The 19,707-nt window shown below is 41.2% G+C and overlaps 4 protein-coding genes across 6 annotated transcripts; 2 read left to right on the top strand and 2 right to left on the bottom strand.

Annotated features, from left to right (window-relative positions):
- Positions 1 to 211: 211 nt before the first annotated feature.
- Positions 212 to 8,619, bottom strand: LOC112455534. Of its 2 annotated transcripts, XM_025017508.1 has the most exons (4): positions 8,358 to 8,619; positions 8,043 to 8,254; positions 6,532 to 6,804; positions 212 to 4,728 (listed from the first exon to the last, which is right to left on the bottom strand). In XM_025017508.1, the coding sequence occupies exon 4, from the start codon at positions 4,710 to 4,712 to the stop codon at positions 717 to 719; it is 3,996 nt and encodes a 1,331-aa protein (XP_024873276.1). In that variant the 5' UTR covers positions 4,713 to 4,728; positions 6,532 to 6,804; positions 8,043 to 8,254; positions 8,358 to 8,619; the 3' UTR covers positions 212 to 716. The 2 variants fall into 2 exon arrangements, with proteins under 2 accessions (XP_024873276.1, XP_024873277.1); XM_025017509.1 differs by lacking the exons at positions 8,043 to 8,254; positions 8,358 to 8,619 and having other exon boundaries at positions 6,532 to 7,238.
- A 111-nt stretch (positions 8,620 to 8,730) lies between these two features.
- Positions 8,731 to 11,970, top strand: LOC112455535 (protein CREG1). The gene is made up of 5 exons (XM_025017510.1): positions 8,731 to 9,101; positions 9,984 to 10,138; positions 11,225 to 11,344; positions 11,422 to 11,503; positions 11,584 to 11,970. Exons 1-5 carry the CDS (start codon positions 8,837 to 8,839, stop codon positions 11,754 to 11,756), a joined length of 795 nt encoding a protein of 264 aa, XP_024873278.1. The 5' UTR covers positions 8,731 to 8,836; the 3' UTR covers positions 11,757 to 11,970.
- A 981-nt stretch (positions 11,971 to 12,951) lies between these two features.
- Positions 12,952 to 17,585, top strand: LOC112455526 (la-related protein 7-like). Of its 2 annotated transcripts, none has more exons than XM_025017500.1 (6): positions 12,952 to 13,099; positions 13,475 to 13,761; positions 14,598 to 14,944; positions 15,064 to 16,833; positions 17,060 to 17,204; positions 17,268 to 17,585. In XM_025017500.1, the coding sequence occupies exons 2-6, from the start codon at positions 13,524 to 13,526 to the stop codon at positions 17,417 to 17,419; spliced, it is 2,652 nt and encodes an 883-aa protein (XP_024873268.1). In that variant the 5' UTR covers positions 12,952 to 13,099; positions 13,475 to 13,523; the 3' UTR covers positions 17,420 to 17,585. The 2 variants fall into 2 exon arrangements, with proteins under 2 accessions (XP_024873268.1, XP_024873267.1); XM_025017499.1 differs by having other exon boundaries at positions 12,952 to 13,208.
- Positions 17,582 to 18,944, bottom strand: LOC112455528 (probable H/ACA ribonucleoprotein complex subunit 1). Its single transcript, XM_025017501.1, has 3 exons — positions 18,609 to 18,944; positions 18,243 to 18,483; positions 17,582 to 17,997 (listed from the first exon to the last, which is right to left on the bottom strand). Exons 1-3 carry the CDS (start codon positions 18,722 to 18,724, stop codon positions 17,686 to 17,688), a joined length of 669 nt encoding a protein of 222 aa, XP_024873269.1. The 5' UTR covers positions 18,725 to 18,944; the 3' UTR covers positions 17,582 to 17,685.
- Positions 18,945 to 19,707: the final 763 nt, after the last annotated feature.

Below are 19,707 nucleotides of genomic sequence, written 5' to 3'. Positions count from 1 at the left end.
CATACGTTTGCATGAGAAATATCTTTACATAAAAAAATAGTAAATATATAATATAATATGATTTGACCAAAAGTATTATAAAATTTCGCGATATAATAATATAAATATAAATAAGAAATTACGTGAAGTACAAGGTTTAATTTTTGGATTTTTTCAATGGGAATGACTAATGAATATAATACACAATTGCACAAAACACATTACAAAAGTATTGCTCGTGAAAAACTTATATTAATATTTATTGATATTTTTATTCAACGTTTTGATACTTTCGATACGTTCATCCTTAGCGATACGTGCATCAATATTTTCTACATATTTCAATACTTGACTACTAATGTTAACACTGCTACAAGACAGAGATTAACAAATGCTAGTCATTTAATTGCAATAAATTAAATATTATTTTATATCGCGACGTTCTTACATATTAATAATACATTATAAGCGGAGTGAAAATGGAGTACAGTCTTCTACCGTTCGAGTTGGCTCTACTACGATACTACGAAGCATCTTTTCATCGAGCAGCGCGCAGAGACATTCGCTCTTCATTCTCTTTGCTACGCGCGTATGTTTCGTTTTCGCTTTCGTCTACATATTACGTTTTTGTTTACATATACGCGAGAAGAGTAGTAATAAGTAAGAGCGAAATGTCCGAGAGCAAGACTCAAGAGAAAAGAAGCAAAGTGTCCGGGTGTCTTTTACATTTTACAAGTTTATCCTTTATCAGGTACAGGCAGCAATTCCTTGGCGTGCCTGGGCATGTTTATCTCGGACTCCGCATCAGCGACGTCGTGACGCTCCACATCCTCCGTAGGAAATTCGTAGAGCGGCTTGAAACCACCGAAGAGCTGCGGCTTAAAATTATCGGGGTCGAACTCGTTCCTCTCGGTCTGCGTGTCGTTCTCCGAGTCGGCAGATTTCGCCTCGTCGCCGTCGCTGTCCGACTTCCTCTCCGCTGCCGCGGGTGGCTCGACGACGCTCCAGCCATTCTTGCTCGGCGTCTCGGCGCTCATACTGGCGACGAAAGGAGCCATGAAGTTTTGCGGCGCCGGTGCCGAGCTGGAAGAGCTGGACGGCTGTTGCGAAGGCAGTAGCACCGTCTGCTTCGCGTCGACGTTTGCAGCAACGTCGTCGTCATCGAGAATCTCGTCGAGACGATGTGCCGGATACGGTGCGTGCGTCGGCGTGTAAACATAAGCGATCGGCGTCGAGGTCGACGTCGACGCGGCTGACGTCGAGCTCGACGACGACGACGTCGCGATCGACGCCGTGCGATGCAACGTCACGGAGATCGCTGCCTCGTTCTTCTTTCGATACGGCAGGAAGTCCTGCAAGTACGGGATTACGTTCACCGCGTCGTTCTTCTCGTTCTCCCGCTCGTTCGCGATGGCAGCGGAAGCTTGCTGCTGCTGCTGTTGCTGCCGCTGCTCGTTGGGTATCAGTACGGGCGTCTCCTTCACGCCGACGGGAAAGACGGACGACAGATCGGGTCGTTCTAGCGGATACGGAAAGTCCAGGGCGATCGGTCTGCCGTTGTAGACGCTGTGCGTGTCGTCCGGTTCGTTCTGAAGCAGCGTGTCGGGTGGTAGCGGTCGCTGAGGGCCCCGCGTACCCACGACGACGCTGCCGTCCTTCTCGTTAGAATCGTCCGGATGTATGTTGACCGCGGTGTTGACCGGATACACGACGTACACAGGTTGCTCCGGTATTTCCGATGGATCATGATTATCCGATTTTCTGCGCTCCGCTTCGTGCGTCAGCACGGGTTGCGCCTCGTCACCCTCGTCACCCTCATCGCTGAATTCGCCGTGATGCTGTATCATCTGCAAGGTCGCGACGCGCGGCGGATCCGCCGTTCTGCGCTTCGGGAACAGCGGCGGTCTCGGCGGGGTCATCGGCGGTTCTTCTGGATATCTTTCCCCGCCTTCGACCTCGCGTTCGTCCACGACTTCACTTTTGCCGCGATCCTCCTTCCTGTTTTCGCCGCCCTCGCCGTCACCGTTGCCGGGAGTGAGCAATCTGTTCGATGGCGCGTTCTCCTCCAGGCCGCCCCGCGATACGAACGGTACCCCGGACGGGGGACGGAGCCTTCGTATCGTCGGTTCCGTCTCGTGAGGTAGGACTACGCTGTCCACTTTTGAGGTCGGCGTGAAGGCCAGTCTGACCGCGTGGATCGGCGGCGGCGGTGGATTCAGGCGCTGAAGGTACGAGGGTGGCGGCGGCGGCAGAGGCCTCCGCGACGGATGAGCCGGCAACGGCTGTCTGATTCTCGTGGACATGCCTTGCCCGGCTGGCATCGTCCCTATTATATCCGGCCCGCGATGACCGTGCGACGCTTTCGCATTAGGACGGAACTGCGGCAGGATGTTGGGCAGCTTCGTGTCCGGCGAGTACGGACGTTTCCTTATTCCCGCGTCTAACGGGGACACCGGCAACCCCGAGGGTGGCTTGATACGCGGCGGCAAGGGTAATCTCGATACGGGCGGCCTCGAGTGATTCGGCCTCGACGTATCGTGCTGATGATGATAGTAATAGGACGGCGGTCTAGGACTTTCCGCGGGCGGCACCAGGTCCTCGGCGAGTTGCGGCAGATCTCCGACGACGTCGTCTTGGGTGGCGTTGAGCCTCGTTCTATTCGTCGCCGTCAACGTCGTCTTGGGTGGCAATTCGTGAATGCTGCCATCAGCCTCGTTTATGATCACGACGTGCTCTTCCGTCAATACGTTCTTCTTCGTTTCGTCATCTGGAAAAATGATATAGCCGGCATCCTTTTCCTTGTTTAGATTCTTCGTATCGTGAACTACCGTGCTTGTGGCAGCGACAAGGGGACTCTGAGGTCTCGTCAGGTCGAGCTGCTCGTTGCTGCTCTTCAGAGGGCTGGAATTGGGCGGCCACTTCTGCGTAACGCGATCGAGATTCGATTCGGTAACGGAAACCGGCAAATGCTCGTGTTTCACTTCCTTCGTGGGCTCGTGTGGATCGTTGCGAAGCGGCCAGAACAGAGCGTCGGTCTCGGACGAGCCGTAAGGATTCTCCCCAACGGCTGTCCCGACCGAATAATAACCGCCGTCGACGTTCTGGCGATTTCCTAGGACGAAGGACACGGTATCATGATCCGGCGGTATCACGATGTTACTCGTGCTCTCCACCGCAACTCCGGGTCCTATCCAGTCTGGTTCCTTGATTACCGGGTTCGGTCTATATCCGTGACTGTCGTAACGCTCCGTAACGCCCTGTCTTCTGTCGTTGTTCAAAGACAAAGGGTGTTGCGACATTGTTGGGAATTGCAACGGTTTGTTCGCGGACACGTCTTCTTGAGACGACGTGGGCAGCGTCGAAGATACGGGTCGTGAAGGCGCGACTGTCGACGTCGTGGTTTCCGCTGACGACGCCGTAACCGTCGTGGTGGTGCTCGCAGCCGTCGTTGTCCTGGAAGTGGTCGTAGACGGTGCCGACGTAACATCCTCCTTTAAGAAATCGCCGAATAAAAAGTAATCGTTCTCCTCGCCGTCACCGTCGCCCTCACCGTCCGACTCGTAAGCGTCATAAGAATCTTTATATTCTTCGTTTTGCGGCGACGGTCTCGTCTCGGGTCTCGCGTGGGACAGCACGAGATTGTTGAGATTCGGTTGGTCCTTGTAACGAGTGGCGACCGGCGTCTTCTCCGTCGCCTCGTCGCTCGCAGGCCGCGCCGGAACGTCGCTTCGATTTCGATGAGATCCCGCGTGCAGCTTCTCTATCGGCAGAAGATTCTTCTCGTTTTCCGTCTCCGTACGGTCGATCGGGTGAAACGTGACCGAGGTACTGGACGGCTTCCACGTGGTTACAGCGGGTGCCTTGGTTGAGGTAGAAAGCACGATGCGCGATGAATTCGTCGTGATCGGCGGCGCGGAAGTCGTAGTCGTTAACGGACGGCTCGTGGTGCTCGTCCACTTCGCTTTAAGATCGTCGACAATCGTCGTTCTGTACGTGCTCGTTTTCGTTACCGGCGGGTACGGGCTCTTGACGGGAAGCACGTACATATCGCTCTCCGGATGATGAAGCCTGTGATTGTACGTGCTGTAGCTGTTGGCGCCGCTCTGCACCTTCGTATTCGCGTACGAGCTCGAGATCAACGGGTACTTATCGTTCCCGTATTTGTCCGAGGAATAATGGACGGGCAGGTTCAGGAAGTCGTGAAAGTTAGGCGTATGCGTGTTGATCTCGTTCGGCCTGACGTCGTGGCCGTCCTTGCTCCTTATTCTTTCCTGTCCCGCGTTCTCCTCGCCGTTCTCATTCTCGTCTCCGTAGTCATCGCCGTCTTCACTCTCTTTATCCCCTCGCTCGCGATAACGACCGGTATAGTTGAGAGCTTTGACAGGCGGTGCTTTCGCAAAGTCGATCTTACCGGTTATCGGGTCCTTCTCCAGGGAGAACGGCTTGCCGCCGTTGAAGGCGAAAGGATACGGGATATGGTAACGTGGAGCGTCCCCGTCGTCGCCGGTTGAGGCCTCAGCGGGATCGCCAGCGGCAGCGGCAACGGTGCTCTCCGCCGCGACGAGATCCAGGTCAAGGTCGTCCAGACGTATCTTCCGTCTCGACGTGGAGGAGCTCTCGAGCTTGCCGGATCGGCTCTTTGATCCGGCATTGTTATCCAGATGACCGCCCATTAGATACTCGCCCGACACGCATGCCAGAAGGGCGAGGAATGTCCATAGGCGTCTCCGCATCTTTCACATATGATGCCTGGAAATTATCGCTTATGATCAGTCCAGGGGCATCAAAAATCTGTATCTTAGAGGTAAAGAATCGTATCTTCATTTTTTGTAAAAACGGATTAATACTTATTAAAAAATAAAATTTTTTAATATAACAGGAGCTTGAATTGTATAATGCTAAAGAGTCTTATGCCTATTATTACTATAGTTCCTAAGATGTTTAGAACAGAATGTTTAGAAAACGTCATATTGAAAATGTTCACAGTGTGCCTTAATTTTGGTACAGCGTGTTATACTATTAAACATGTCAGTTAAATTACTTTATTAAAAACTCAATAAATCAATTTGATGCTTTTATTTTATATCTAGAAAAAAATACACCACTTCCCTATTTAATACTCTACTTTGAACTCTGTTTTCTCTAAATTCATAATAATGAAGATACAATTCTTTACGTCTAAGGTACAAAAATAGTTTACAATGCAATCTGTACAATGCAATATTTGGCTTTCCTTTTCATGAATTCTTTTTCTCACACCAGCATTCTGCATTTGTTCCAGTATTTACGTGATGGTTCTTATCTCAATTTCAAATGCGGGTGTCGCGTTTTGCACAGCGAAAGAAATGCATTAAAAAGAAGGCGACATATGACCCACATCTAGTAAAATTAAACATAGCGGCATAATTAAATCTATTTGTAACGCACATACACGTCTATCTATGCAAGATCACAATTAGATAAGCTTATCAGATACGTTGTGATAATTCCGGAAATATTACTGTAAACGCGTCATCTTACGCTGTAACGTATCATGCCAAATGAGATACTAATTATAAATGTAAGGCCGTTACTCCAAACAAGTTCCGTTCGACCGAAGCCGATCGTGAGTGGCATAAATAGATAACAATATGTACGCGCAGTTTTTGAGAGGATCTGTCTTCGGGATAAATGCAAATTCGCAACCTAGAAATTCCGATAAATTCCTTGTAACGTATAGACTATATTACGTCAAGTGGAATTCCGTTTCAATGTATAACGGGTTTTCAGCAAGCCTCTCTCCTCCACGTCTTCCGGCATCGCATCGTCTCTTTCTTTTGTCTTTCTACACGCTTCCCGCACGGATCTGTTTTAACGTTTCCTCCGAGTTGTCCTACGGCTTTGATAATCCTATATCTGACTTTAATATCCAGGTCGAATAACGTTGCACGGTGACATGTATATTCGCCCGTTAAAATCGTCTAACGCCGCTCACCATTCATAACACGGGCCGTAACGTCCGTGGTCGTGACCCGGTGTCTCGGTATTTCCTGACACGGTGAATGGGACGCGGCCAGGTGATGTTGGTCAGTATGACCCACTTTGTTCCCCGCTTCAGGGGGGATCCTGCCCCCGAATTGTGTAATTTCAATTTCGCACGCGGTGTGCTTGATGGCGAATCACGGTTTTACGCGCGCAATCATTTTGCCCTGGATTTGGGATGCTGCATCCTCTCTGGCTTGTTCGCGAAGGATGTATAATAACGTTCGTGCAAATCTCGAGGATGCCAATTGGTACATTCTTTTTCTTAAATGATAGATCTCGCTGTTCCATACTTATGCAATCCGATGACCCTTAAGGATTTTAATTTTAATCCAGACAGAGAATTGTCACATCAATTATTTGTCAACATATTATAATTAATTACAGGTTCTAATAGTTTCGCGTTCAATTCAATCGTTAGACCTAGTCACCTGACGAACTTATACTGAACACATCGCATCGAAAAGCGTTTTATTATTAATTGTGTAAATATGACGAATAATTTTTTGCAAAACAAGCATTCTGTTATACCTCGATTATGTGAAGAAACAGTGACGCGCCGACAGATCGAGGCCTCCCTTCGGCTCCACGCGATTCCTGGTGCTCTTGCGATTATTTACTGATCCATCCACACACGATTTTCCATGTAACACATTTGATCCGAATGTCAGTAATCGCGTATAACAGTTTCGTGCTAGTCCCCGACGACGGAAAAACGTTCCTTCTGCGAACGCAATCGGTGCGCGTCGAGGACAAAAAAATCAGAGCCGCGGGAAACTGGCAGGAAACCCCTGACTGGTAACCCTGGAAGAAGGTCGTATAACGACTGAACAGCCTTGTCGTCAGGACGGTAGGAGCGAAGACGAAGAGGTGGCAAGAGGACATGCGGTGGAGGAATCGAAATGACCCGAAGAGTAGGAGAACGCCGCAGCCGCGCGTCCGCGAAGCGAGGAAGAAACGAGGAAGCGGATGATTACAGAGTGGCGATAGCTAAAACCCGGCTTGGTGTCCAATAAGATAAAAGGATAACGGAAATCTGCATTTATTTGTAAAAGACGGATGTCGCGCGAAGACGGCACAACGCGAATGGATGGATCTTCGTTCAAAATACACTTTCCATCAAACGTTTTTTTTTTTACAGAACTTTGCCTTTGTGATGTTAAAAGCTATATAAATCGTACACGAACCGTCATTAGTAGTAATATAATTGTAAATCTAAAGAATTCCGCTGCAGGCAGATATAAATCTGTATAAAAATAGTGCGTGAGGAAAATATTTTAATTAAAAAATTATTTAAAAGTATAATGTAACATATAAAATATAATATGATATAAAAATATAATATAATTATTTTATCAAAGTGTGAAAGTCAAACGGCCAATTTTTGAGCAACGACAAAGGATATGTTAATTTAAATAAAAACTGATTTATTAGAAACAATAGATATTAAGTTAACGTTTACTTAGGCTTCTTCAGAACCTAATAAGAACAAATCTGATAAAATTACATGTAAAAAATTAAAAAGATGAATAGATGTCATAAATAAATAAAAAATAGTATAATAATCTCATAATAAAATGGTTAAATACAATAATACATAAACGGAACAACAATCGCATGGATGAAAAAACTATGGTTCATGGTCGGACTCAAGTTCAAAAGTTTAATAATCGAAAAATGAGACAGTATATAGTTTCTCTATCAAATCTTATTATTACGAGATTAATATTCAATTTCTGATTTATTTTTGACATCTATTCATCTTTTTAATTTTTTTACATGTAATTTTATTATATTTGTTCTCATTGCGTTCTGAAGAAGACTAAGTAAGTCGAAACGTTAACTTGATACCTATTCGGGCGGAAAAACGCAATATTGCTTTGTAAAGACATTTTTTGTATTAATGATAATTGGTTTTCAGCAGTTTTCAACAGCGACGAGGGAAATCCTCTCCAATGAAGAAGACGTAAGAAGGGCGTGCACGCCACCGAGTTCTTGCGATCGCGTTGCCGCTAATATTACCGTAACGAGATATAACGTACAGCGTGAGGTATACGGACATCATCGTGTAGGTGTTGCTACATCCGCTCACGCTGTTGCTGTTGCTGCTGTCGAAGGATACAGAGTCTCCAGGGGCGGAGAAACGGTACGTAGAACAGTTAGACGACGACCTACATCGAGCGGAGTGCCTCGCAGCGGCCGGCGTACCAGTTTCTTCGACCTTGCACCACAACCAGGCGCCACAAACGATCTTCTAAAATTTTACGAGACCCGGGGAGGGAATGATTCGCTCATATCTTCCGGAGAGCAGCGAATTCGATCTGTCGTCGATCGTTAGAAATTAACGGCGATCTTACCTCCGCGAAAACTCGAGTCATGATGCGTCAAACGTAGAGATCGCAGGTTGATTTTCGTTTGACGCGTCTTAGGATTTTCCCACGATATCGATGGCAAGTCTGCAATGAAACGTAGCGCGATATTAGGAAGTAAGCTTACAGAGTTTATCTTTTTCAAATTTCGTCGCATCGTCGCGCGAAACGCGACACGGCGCGTCGATTTGCTAAACGCGCGCGATAACGACGCAACAATAATACGCGTGCGTCTGGATTTAATCTACAAAATTTGTCTTTGCTGCGCATGTCAAAGAAAACAGTCATTGACCTCGTCAATGACGAGTAGTCATTATTCCCGAGGTTTGTATATAAAGCGCGCGCAGTCAGCATTAGCCACTTGTAAGGCGCACTTGCTCCCGAGCATCACCTTTGTGGGAAAATATCGCTGAGTAGTCCTCTCGCTTCAATTACGCGTCGTGAAATAACAGCGTACAGCGCTTACCATGACGTCGCGATTTGCGAGCGTCGTCGCTTTGTGCGTCCTGCTGAGCGACGCGAGTAAACTCTATGCTGGAGCGCAGCCCGCATCCTGGAATGAAATTGAGGAGAATTCCGTGGAGAGGAAGACAAAGGAGCTGCATGAATCCATCGAATTCCTGACGCGTTCGATTGGATTCGACGACGCTCAGTCGGCTCAGCTCACTCGTGCCCAAGTCTCAGAGCACCTAATACCGGCCTTATTAGCCAGATTCGTCGTTAATCAAGCTGGTAATCGTGATATCTTTTTAGAAAATCTACCGAACAAGTTTTTACATTAATGAAGTAGCACAGTATAATAATATTATGTCTAAAAATTATATCATTTAATTAATTATACATTCTGATATATTTATAGAATATACATCAGCATACAGAATATATGCTCATGTATTCTATAAACAGCACTTACATAAACGCGTATCTGTTTTATAAAGAGTAAATGAACTTTCGAGATACGCGGCGGACGTATGTATGTACGTGCGCGAATACACGCGCACACGCTGCGTGCAGTTTCGATTCGATAATAGGATTGAATTAAGTATGTAATTGAAAGGAAAATTTTCGCAGCTTGCGTGTCATTTTATCAAGAAGTGCGTGCCGAGATAATTATATTGAAAGTCGGGGATAGGACGAAAAAGAAAAAAAAACTGCACGTGCTGTGTTATTATTACGTCTCATTCATGCGTCTTGTGGATAAAACGTGTATATATATATGTATAATATATGTATATACGTACATAGCTATTTGCCGTCAACAAAATATCGGTATTTTGGTCTCGCGCCAAGCATATTTGATCTGATGTCAACTAAAAATAAATAATTCGTCGCCATTGTCGAATGCAAAATACGACAAAAAGACCGCTTCGAATATTACAGTATATATAAGAATAATCCTTTTGTTTCCCAGAAGAGAAGACAAAGGGATCAAACAAAGAAATTGGCTCTCTCTTCACTCGAGTCAATCTGAAATAAGGAACTACTTTTAGAATTCGAATCATTTTATCGTATAGAAAAAAAGAAGTTTTGTTAAAATCATTTAATTCAGCGCGTCATGTATCATTAATATACCTATTTGCGCATTCAGTATCGGGTAGATCTATGTGTCGGCAGATTGGGGAGCCGTAGCGACGATAAGCACAAGGAAGGATGTTGAAAGCTTTCCCGTTGCAAATTTGATCTCCATCGCCGACGGGCCTGTTGGAAACGGTACTGGAATACCGTACATGTACCTCACTCCTCTCGACTTCACCGCTCAAGATCTTGCTGTAAGTAGTGATAGTACGATATCAATTGATAATTAGCTGTTGCACATCCGTGCAACGTATACCGCATATACTGCATACGTTATACTGCACGTTATACTATCTAAAGCATCTACGATACGAGTTTGAAAAATGTGACGAACAATACAATAATTCTGTTAAAAAATGTGGTACAAAAAGAGATCCTTGCATAAATCGATCTGATAATTATATTTTTAATATCTCTTGATAAGACTAAATGATAAAAATCTATGAAATTAAACTTTTGGTTTATCTCTTGATAAGACAATAATTAAAACTTTTTTAGTTATACAATGTACACTGTGCATGACATCAAACGTTACAGGATAGCAATAATTTTTTAGATTATATCTATACTAATGTAATAAAATATTATTAGGATTAAATTTGATGTTTCATGATAAGGCATCATAAGACGATAAAAATGCAGCATGTTGCTTAGAATACACTGCTTTTTTGTTGTCTTATCCTTGCTGCAAAAGGTGTATCATTGTTTTAAATCAATATAAAAAATTAATATGATTATTTCATGATTATGCAAAAATATATAGTATTAACAACTACGCAGGAAAAGAAGCCAGAAATTCGAATAATTTTTTGGACCATTAATTTTTCTTATCATTTTCTTATCGATTGGGAAGAAATTGAATATTAATCATGAGATAATTATATTGATTGTTATGTTAATTAAAAAGATATACTTGTTCAGTTTGCAGAAACGATCCTCAGATTAAACCCACAATATTTTATTATACTTGCACAAGTGTAACTTAAAAAAATTATTGCTGTTGTTTCACATTTTGATATTACGTATGTACATCTTATAATTAAAGAGTTCTGATAATTATCTTATGTACCTAATTGTCTTATATAATTCAAAAGAATTTAATTACTGTGTTATCAAAAGATAAGCAAAAAGTTTGATTATATAATTTTATCATTTGGCTTGAAAAAATAAGAAGCTAAAAATATAATTTTATCAAAATAATCTAACTCGCCTGTCGCTAATCGTTGATCTAAACTTCTTTACAATTAATTATATTGCATTAATGCCCGATTGTGTTATAGAAAGATCATCGTGCGACTATCCTGTTGTCTTTGGCTCAAGGTAGTTATTGCAAGGATAAAGGATACGATCCTATGGACCCACGATGCGTTAGAGTGATGCTAACTGGAAAGATTGTAGGGGTCAGTAAACTACTTGCTTATTATGCATTATTCTTTGCATTTAGCCGTTACTAACATGTTTGATATTTTAACAACAGCTGAAAAACAATACTAAGGAGCACGATGTCGCGAAGCAATTATTCTTCGGCCGTCACCCGAAGCTGGAGAACATGCCCGCAAGTAATATCGCTAGTGTCTTCGTATATTATCTAAAGAATTTTTGTACGTCAGATTACATTTGTACCATTTGTTTTGTCCAGACCACAAATTCTTTTTCGCTGAGTTGAAGATGACGGCCATCGCCCTGCTTCACACCTTCGGTGGACCAACATACATTCCTGTCGAGGATTACTTGCACCCGCCGGTTGTCCGTGGAATCTTTCCACGTCGTGGAAAAATTACGTCGCCGTTTGTTTTCAAACCCGTTGTTTAATAAGCGTAATCTCTGTCAGAATAAGATTCTGATAGTTCGAATGCTCAAGGCTTGATATTCTCCGGGTCTCCTAGGAAAGAAATTTTAAAAACTTACATTTCTATATCCCTCAAGTGATTTGCTATTTTAAGAATAGACATAAGAAAACTATGTAAACGACTGAAAATTACATATTTTGATATTTGTAATAAATCAGCGCATGTAGATTAATGAATTGATTATTCGGATTCCCTTGTATATTGAAATCTTCCAATATTTTACCTTATTCAAATCGGACGAAAAATTATAATAATGGTGAATACAAATATTATTTGATATTTTTTATGTACAAAGTATATAAAGAAACACTGTATAAATGTAAATAATGAATTGGTTTCCTTAACATTTAAATTTATATCTATAGTTAATTTACAATGTACACTTATTTGTACATATTAAATATAAAAATGATAAAGTTATTAATAATCTTTGAATAAATCATTGTCCTAAAATGTAAGAAATGATATGTTCAAAAGATTAAATATTGTTATACACCGTTATTATATATACCATTTTCTTTGTCATATATTAATTAAAATAATTACTTTCATTAACGTGTCTGTTTCTTTCCTTTTTCATTTACGTAGTTGAAATGTTTGTTCGTTGACAAATTTATATCCGAATCAGTGACATATCAATCAGCTTGCAACGTTTCTGTCGAAGGAATCAGCCCGTTCACAACTTATCTCTAAAAAAATTTTCTCTGAATAACTATATTTATAAAAAAATTAATGTACTAAAGATAAATTTGAAAAATCTCATTAAGACGCTTATTTATATTTACTTATTATATTGTATATGTATAAATAAATATATACATCATACATATTTGCTTCGTTTTCCGAAGCCACACACGCTTTGGCGAGCTTCGGTTTTGAGTATATCCGATATGTTCACGTGTGTAGTGGGATCAGTGGCCGTGTCCAGCCGAACCTCTGCTTAGCGAAGCGAAAGGTAGCAACTGAATGTGATTGGTTCTTACCTTTGGATCCAACCAATTACACTTAATTGCTACCTTTCGCTTCGCTAAGCAGAGGTTCGGCCGAACGCAGCCAGTAGTGGGATATGGGATGTGATGGGGGAGGGGGGGTTCTCCACGTCCCCCGCGCCCCGCGTCCCCGGCGCCATGGCGTCCCGCTCCCCGCTCCCCGCTCCCACGAAATCGCATCTGGCACCCGGCATACTACGCAGCTTGTATCTAGAAATGTATCGCTAGTGCTAATAACCAGACGAAGAAGAAGAATCTAGAAATGTAGAAGGCTTGAGAATTGTTTGGAACGAGAAGTACAAGAACGAGGTTAATTGTAAGTGTGGTTAAGCGTGGTTGAGACAGCGTAGTCGAACGTTTAACGTGGTCGTATGCTATTCTTCGCAAGTTTTCGTGATCTACCTAACCTATATTGTAAATAATTGGTGAGTTTTATACTACGTTTACGTTGAGTTTTATACTTACGATAATTCTTTCGCGTAAACGGGATTTTGTAGTAACTTACGATAATTTACTCCGCGTAAACGAGTGAATTATCGTAAGTTACTACAGAAGTAACGCTCGCGTAAACGTAGTATTTAGGCACATACTTCAACTTTGTTATGGCTCAAGAGAAAAAAAAATGTTGAGTTACGAATAAAATAGAAATTGTACATTGACTCGAACGCCGACTTGTAAATATTTCTTACAGTACGTGGATTTTGTTCGGGGAGCCTGTTGCATGTCTTTTTGAGAATACAATGGTGATGGAGGAATCAGATATGGAGCTAGCCTCGGAAAGTATACCGGTTCCTCAAATACAGGCACCAGTAATCGATACGATTAAGCGCAACAACAAATCGGGCGCTTCGCATGGTAAACCGAGACTGAGGAAGAAAGCGTTGCACTCCTTGATACTCAAGCAAATGGAGTTCTATTTCAGCGATGCTAACTTGAACAAGGATCGCTACCTGTCTGGACTTTTGAAAGAAAGTCCCTGTAAGTACCTACTTCTTCCTTATGTCTTTGATTCAAGATCAATCATTAGATTTGAAGTATATATAATAGCATTCTAGAAAGTAAAGTACTCGCGTGATAATAAATAGGCAGCAGACTTGCTCAGATATAACAGATCTATTACCTACATTCACATTAAACATGTGTTTTGCCAGCAGAGCCTGCCAATATAATCTAACAGCAGATTGTTGACAGAAACGAGCAGAATTTTGTAAACTCATTTTACAAACATTTAAGTAGTTTGGGGATATGGGTGGTTGTCAATTGTGGATAATGGAGAGAGGAGTGTATGGTTGGATGTATATATCTAATGATGTTATGTGGAGGATGCATCCCTAAAAATACCATGCAACTCTCTGCAAGTCGCGATGGTGCCACTCCACAAATGCCCGCCTAGCTCTTGTCGTTCGATAAGAGCGTCGGTCGGGGCAATGAATATTATTGTTGAATTTGTTTATATACTTAAGTCGGCGCGGTCGAGCGCTCGCGAGAAAACGCGATTAATTGGTGTGGTGCCATCTTGGTAGAGGCACACGTGGCCATCACAAGTAGAATAATTTATTTAAATGATTATAAAATGGCACAGATGCCATTTTATTTTACTTAATTTCTGCAGTCAATCTGCCACTATATTCTGTTAGCGGATTCTGTAATAATTTTGCTTTCTAGTAGAATAGGTTAGCATTCTATTGAAATTTGCAGTAGATACAAAATCTGTTCTCGACAGATTTAGCTATCCGAAATTATACAATATCTTACTTTTTTAATCTTATTAAAAGATATCAAAGTACTAGCTGTAATTGCCTTTGGTCTTTTAGATGTGGATCTCGAGGTATTTACAAGATTCAATAAGCTGCGCGAGTTAACCACAGATATCAGCAGGATAGCTAAGGCTCTGCAGGGATCAACTATGTTAAAAGTATCGGAGGACGGTACAAAGGTCTGTCGATTAACTCCGATTCAGAAGAAGGAAAATGTCGACGAATGCACGATTTATGTGCAAAATCTACCTCCAGATGCTGATCATGATTGGTTGATATCAATTTTTTCTAAATACGGATCGGTAGACTACGTTTCGATTCCACGTAACAAAAGCAACAGGAAGATAAGGGGATTCGCATTTGTGGAATTTGATATGCCAAGCAGTGCTCAAGAATGCATCAAGGTAAGATTAGTAGTGCTCGTTAACGGTCGTCAAATATATCGCTATATAATTGCAGATGCGAAAAATAATAAACTTCCATAACTTAGCAATGTGTTATAGTTTAACGTATTATTTTACAGATATTCCGGAAAAAAGGACATGTCTTACCATCGTATACACCTCCTACTGAAGTATTAAGTATAACGACATTTGACGAACCTGAAAAAGATGCAGTGGTTGGAGTAATTAGTTCAAAGGCTAAGAAATTGAAAGACAATGAAAAAGAAAAGGCATCCAATGAAGAAACAGGCAATAAAGATGACGTTTGCGAAGTAGACACAGGGTCTAATAATGGCAAACAAAGTTTTAAGAAAAGAAAACATTCTTCAGAAAAATTGATTGTTATAGATGAAAGCGACATTAAAGTTAAGAAAAAGAAAAAAGAAGCTGGTGAACAAAATATAACGGATCAGCAAGATGAAAGAGGAAAGATACCAAAAGCTGAATCTGAAGACAAAGATAGTACTTGTGACAATGAAATAAATGTAGCGGATAATAATGGTAAACAAAGTTCGAAAAAAAGAAAATATTCTTCAGAAAAATCATTTGTTACAGACGAAAGCGATATTAAAGTCAAGAAAAAGAAAAAGGAGATGAATCAAAGTACGACAGATCAGCAGAATGAAAAGAAAAGGGTATCAAAAGAGGACTCTGAAGACAAAGATAATGAGATAGATAATAATGATAGACAAGATATAAAGAAAGGTAAATATGTTTCACAAAAATCGCTTGTTACAGACGAAAATGATATTAAAGTAAAAAAAAAGAAAAAAGCTGCAGATCAAAACACAACATATCAGCAGAATGAAAAAGAAAAGATGCCAAAAGAAGAACTCGAAGGAAACAAGGATAATTGTTACGATAACGAAGTAGATGCAGCATATCATAATGTTAGGCAAAGTTTAAAGAAAGAAAAACATGCCCCGGAAAAATCGCTTGCTGCAAACCAAAGCGACATTAAAGTAAAAAAAAGGAGGAAAGAAAGTATAAATCAAACTATAATAGATCAGCAGAATGAAGAAGAAAAGGTGCCAAAAGAAGAATCCGAAGACAAGGATAATACTCACGATAACGAAACAGATACAGCAAATGATAATGGTCGACAAAGCTTAAAGAAAAGGAAACTTACTCCAGAAAAGTCATGTATTAAAGGCGAAAAAGAGATCACTGGAAATAGCAATATAGAAAATCAAGAGATTTCGAACAAAAATCGTAACAAAGTTACAGAAAAAAAGAGGAAAAGACTCACGATAGACGACACAATTGTTGCAGAAGACATCAGTGAAGAAGCAGTAAAAAAAGAATGCGAAGAACCAGTGATAAATTCGAATAAAAATGAAACGACAGAATTGGAATATCTGTACGAAGGCGATGAGAGCAATGAGACACCAAATGCTTTATTACAAACTGAAAAACATTCCGCGAGAGATCTCGACATGAGAAATAGCGAGGAGACTAGCGTCGACGAAAGGAAGAAGAAAAAGAATCGGAAAAAAAGAAGCAAAATTCAGGACAATGACATCTGTAGTAAAATGGGATTGCAAATAATGGCGAAGTCGGATTGGAAGCGTGTTAGAAACAGATACTTAGATTTGCAACGATCTAAAATGTCACAACTAAAACTGCATTTAAGGAAAGCTGAGGTGGAAAGAGGCGGAATTATGACAAAGAATGGATGGTACTACGATAAAACCGGACAGAATAATACATCGCATGATAAATTTAAACATGAAAATGATAACGGGAAACTTAATGAAGAAAACAAATCTTATGGACGTGTTAATTATGCGCCAGGAATCATAGTCAAGATCGAAATGGATGAGCCTTGCACAGATCTGCAGAATTTTAAGGTAAATTAATATTAGAGAAAGAATTTCTTTAATATGTATATAATATATTAATATATATTATTATTATAATATATTTACTGTATACACACACATACTATAGTTATTATATATCATTATTATTAGGTATATGTATATATTTACTATGTATATAATATATTAAAGATTCCATCTTTAACAAGAATTTTATAAATGTAAAATATTATATATGCTAAGTATTTAATTTCAGATGGAGTTAAAAGAAAACAATTCTGTGAAATATATAGACGTAACAGCTGATTCTTGTGAAGCCTATGTAAGATTCGAAACAGCAGAAGCTGCACAGACATTCGTGCAGAAGAGCTACGAAGGAAGACGCTTGACTGTTTTAGAAGGTAAATATCTTGTATATTGCGAATAATATATGCATCGCTAACTTTACGTTCCCAATTTTTCAGGTGATGAAGAGAAGTTATATTGGGATAAAATATCGGAAGACAGGACGGAGCAGTTGAGCAAGAAGAAAAGAGTCAAGCAAAGAGGGCGTGATAAATTGCTGAAACGAGCGGAGAAAGAACTTGGGAAATGTATAAAGTTCGATCAAGATTGACTTATCGTATTATTCGATTTTTTCTAAAATTTTTAATATACGTACACGCGCATATGTTACGTTGTAGCACAAATCCACATATGTATATGTACGTACATGTATGTAAATAACGCTTGGCATAGCGATATAGTTGAAGTAATTAAAGGAAATTTGGCAACTGAGTAAATTGTATAAAATATTTAATTCTCTTTATGATTTATAATATTTATCATTATAGTACACGTCGCAAGATATTATTCTAGTACATTAACATGTTGATTTAAAATCTACCATCTTCCCCTGCCTCCTCCTCCTCCTCCTCCTCGACCACCACCTGAATTAGAACGATTGAATCCACCGCCTCCGCCGCCTCCTCCGCGACCTCTAAATCCTCCACTGCCGCCACTTCTGTTACCAAAACCACCGCCTCCTCCTCTCCCATAGGAACCCCTGCTGCCACCGCCTCTACCAAAGCCTCCTCCTCTGCCTCCACCACCTCTTTTCATGACCCTGCCAGGGCCACCACCTCTTTTTTGTTCTCCAGGAGGTCTTGGCAAGAACCTCTGAAGAGGCAATAGCTTTGCTGGGTCAATATATAACTATAATCAATAATTAATAACATATTTACATACATAAAAATTCATATACGAATGTTTTTGGGATGACATATGGCTCTATGTGAGAACAGTTAACTTGTAATCAATTGATCTGACCTTCATCCCATGTATTCGATTTTATAAGATTGATTAGACAATTAAAAATTGAAGAAGTTGTATGACAATGACTTTTAAAACTTATATTTAATAAAGTCACATAAATGTTGCTAATTTTAGCGTTGCAATACCTGAGCATCTTTCTGAAAGCTGCCAGCCTTCACGTTTTCTGCTACCTTAACAGACACGTAATAATCACGAATATTGCCGAATATTTCATCTATCTTCCCAATTTGCTGCTTGTTCTCCGTGTAGATCGGCGCATTGAAAAAGGGCACCTGTTCAATATCGACTTTAAGAACCAAGTCATTCTCTACCGTCCATGTGTAGTGTCCTAAAAGCGTTACTGTCTCCGGAGGTCCTTGATCGTACCTGTGATAAATTTACAGAGAGAAGCACATTTAACGCTTTGGAATTTTACTCGTGATTTAATCTAACCTATAACAAATTTGTCTGATATTTTATGCAGATTATCATTGCAATATCGATGAAATTACCCTCTGCCCTTGTCGAAACCACCAGGACGTCCCCTGTTAAACCCTCCGCCACCTCGGCCACCCCTAAAACCACCGCCGCCCCTAAAACCTCCGCCACCGCGTCCACGGAAAGACATAACCTCTCACAGAGGACAACTGTACGTCAACAACGTTCTTCACAATTATTACGCCGACTAGACTAAAAACGAAATTATAATTTCACTGGATTTGTATCCCTCGTACACCTATCATATAATTACATCTAACTGGATGGAGAAAACAAATATATTTTCACGTGCTTCTCAGCAGATGCCGGATATACCGGAGCATGCATCACGTGTACCGTGCGGCGTGCGCATGTATATGTGCGGCATTAGGGCGCGTGCACATGCGAGCGTTCTCTATCGCGTTCGCAAGCCGTGTTTTCACCATTGACAATGGCCGGCATTCAGCAGACACAACTGTTGAGTTCGTTTTATTAACATTCTGCGTCGATTAGTTGGTTCTAAAAGTAAGAGCCAATTACGTTTGACTGCTACTGAGCGGCTTGGTCTGCTGAACGCGCCCAATAGGGGGGTCGATTGTGTATTTATTGGTTAATGCGGGGAGCACACACTTCTGCACAACGCATAATACGTTAAGTATAAGAAAACTGATTGGTCCATATACATGTGCATAAGAAAACAGACCAATCAATTTTCTTATGCTTACGCATTATGCGTTGTGCAGAAGTGTGTGCTCGCCGCTTAAGGGCCAATTTCACCAACCACAGTTAGCTTAACCGACGGTTAAAGTTATCAGGATTGACCAATAGAAAGCAGGGTGGATTCATTTCTATTGGTCAATCCTGCTAACTTTAACCGTCGGTTAAGTTAACTGTGGTTGGTGAAATTGGCCCTAATACTGCTAACTTTAACCGTTGGTTAAGCTAACTGTGGTTAGTGAAATTGGCCCTAAACAAGGTGAAAATTACAAAAATGAACAGATTTTACTAGATTTCGACAAATGAAATCATAGATACGCTAGTGAATTTCCTCACTTTTGTAATTTTCACCTCATTTCAAGATACACAATCGACCCCCTGGAATTCGATTACGGTTCTTGAAACGAGGTAAAAATT

Source organism: Temnothorax curvispinosus, unplaced genomic scaffold (genome assembly GCF_003070985.1).
Source record: "Temnothorax curvispinosus isolate PA1 unplaced genomic scaffold, ASM307098v1 QBEX01006162.1, whole genome shotgun sequence".
In the NCBI taxonomy this organism is placed as follows: domain Eukaryota; kingdom Metazoa; phylum Arthropoda; class Insecta; order Hymenoptera; family Formicidae; genus Temnothorax; species Temnothorax curvispinosus.
The sequence above is the reverse complement of the archived record's forward strand: the minus strand, read 5'-3'. Positions and strand labels throughout refer to the sequence as shown.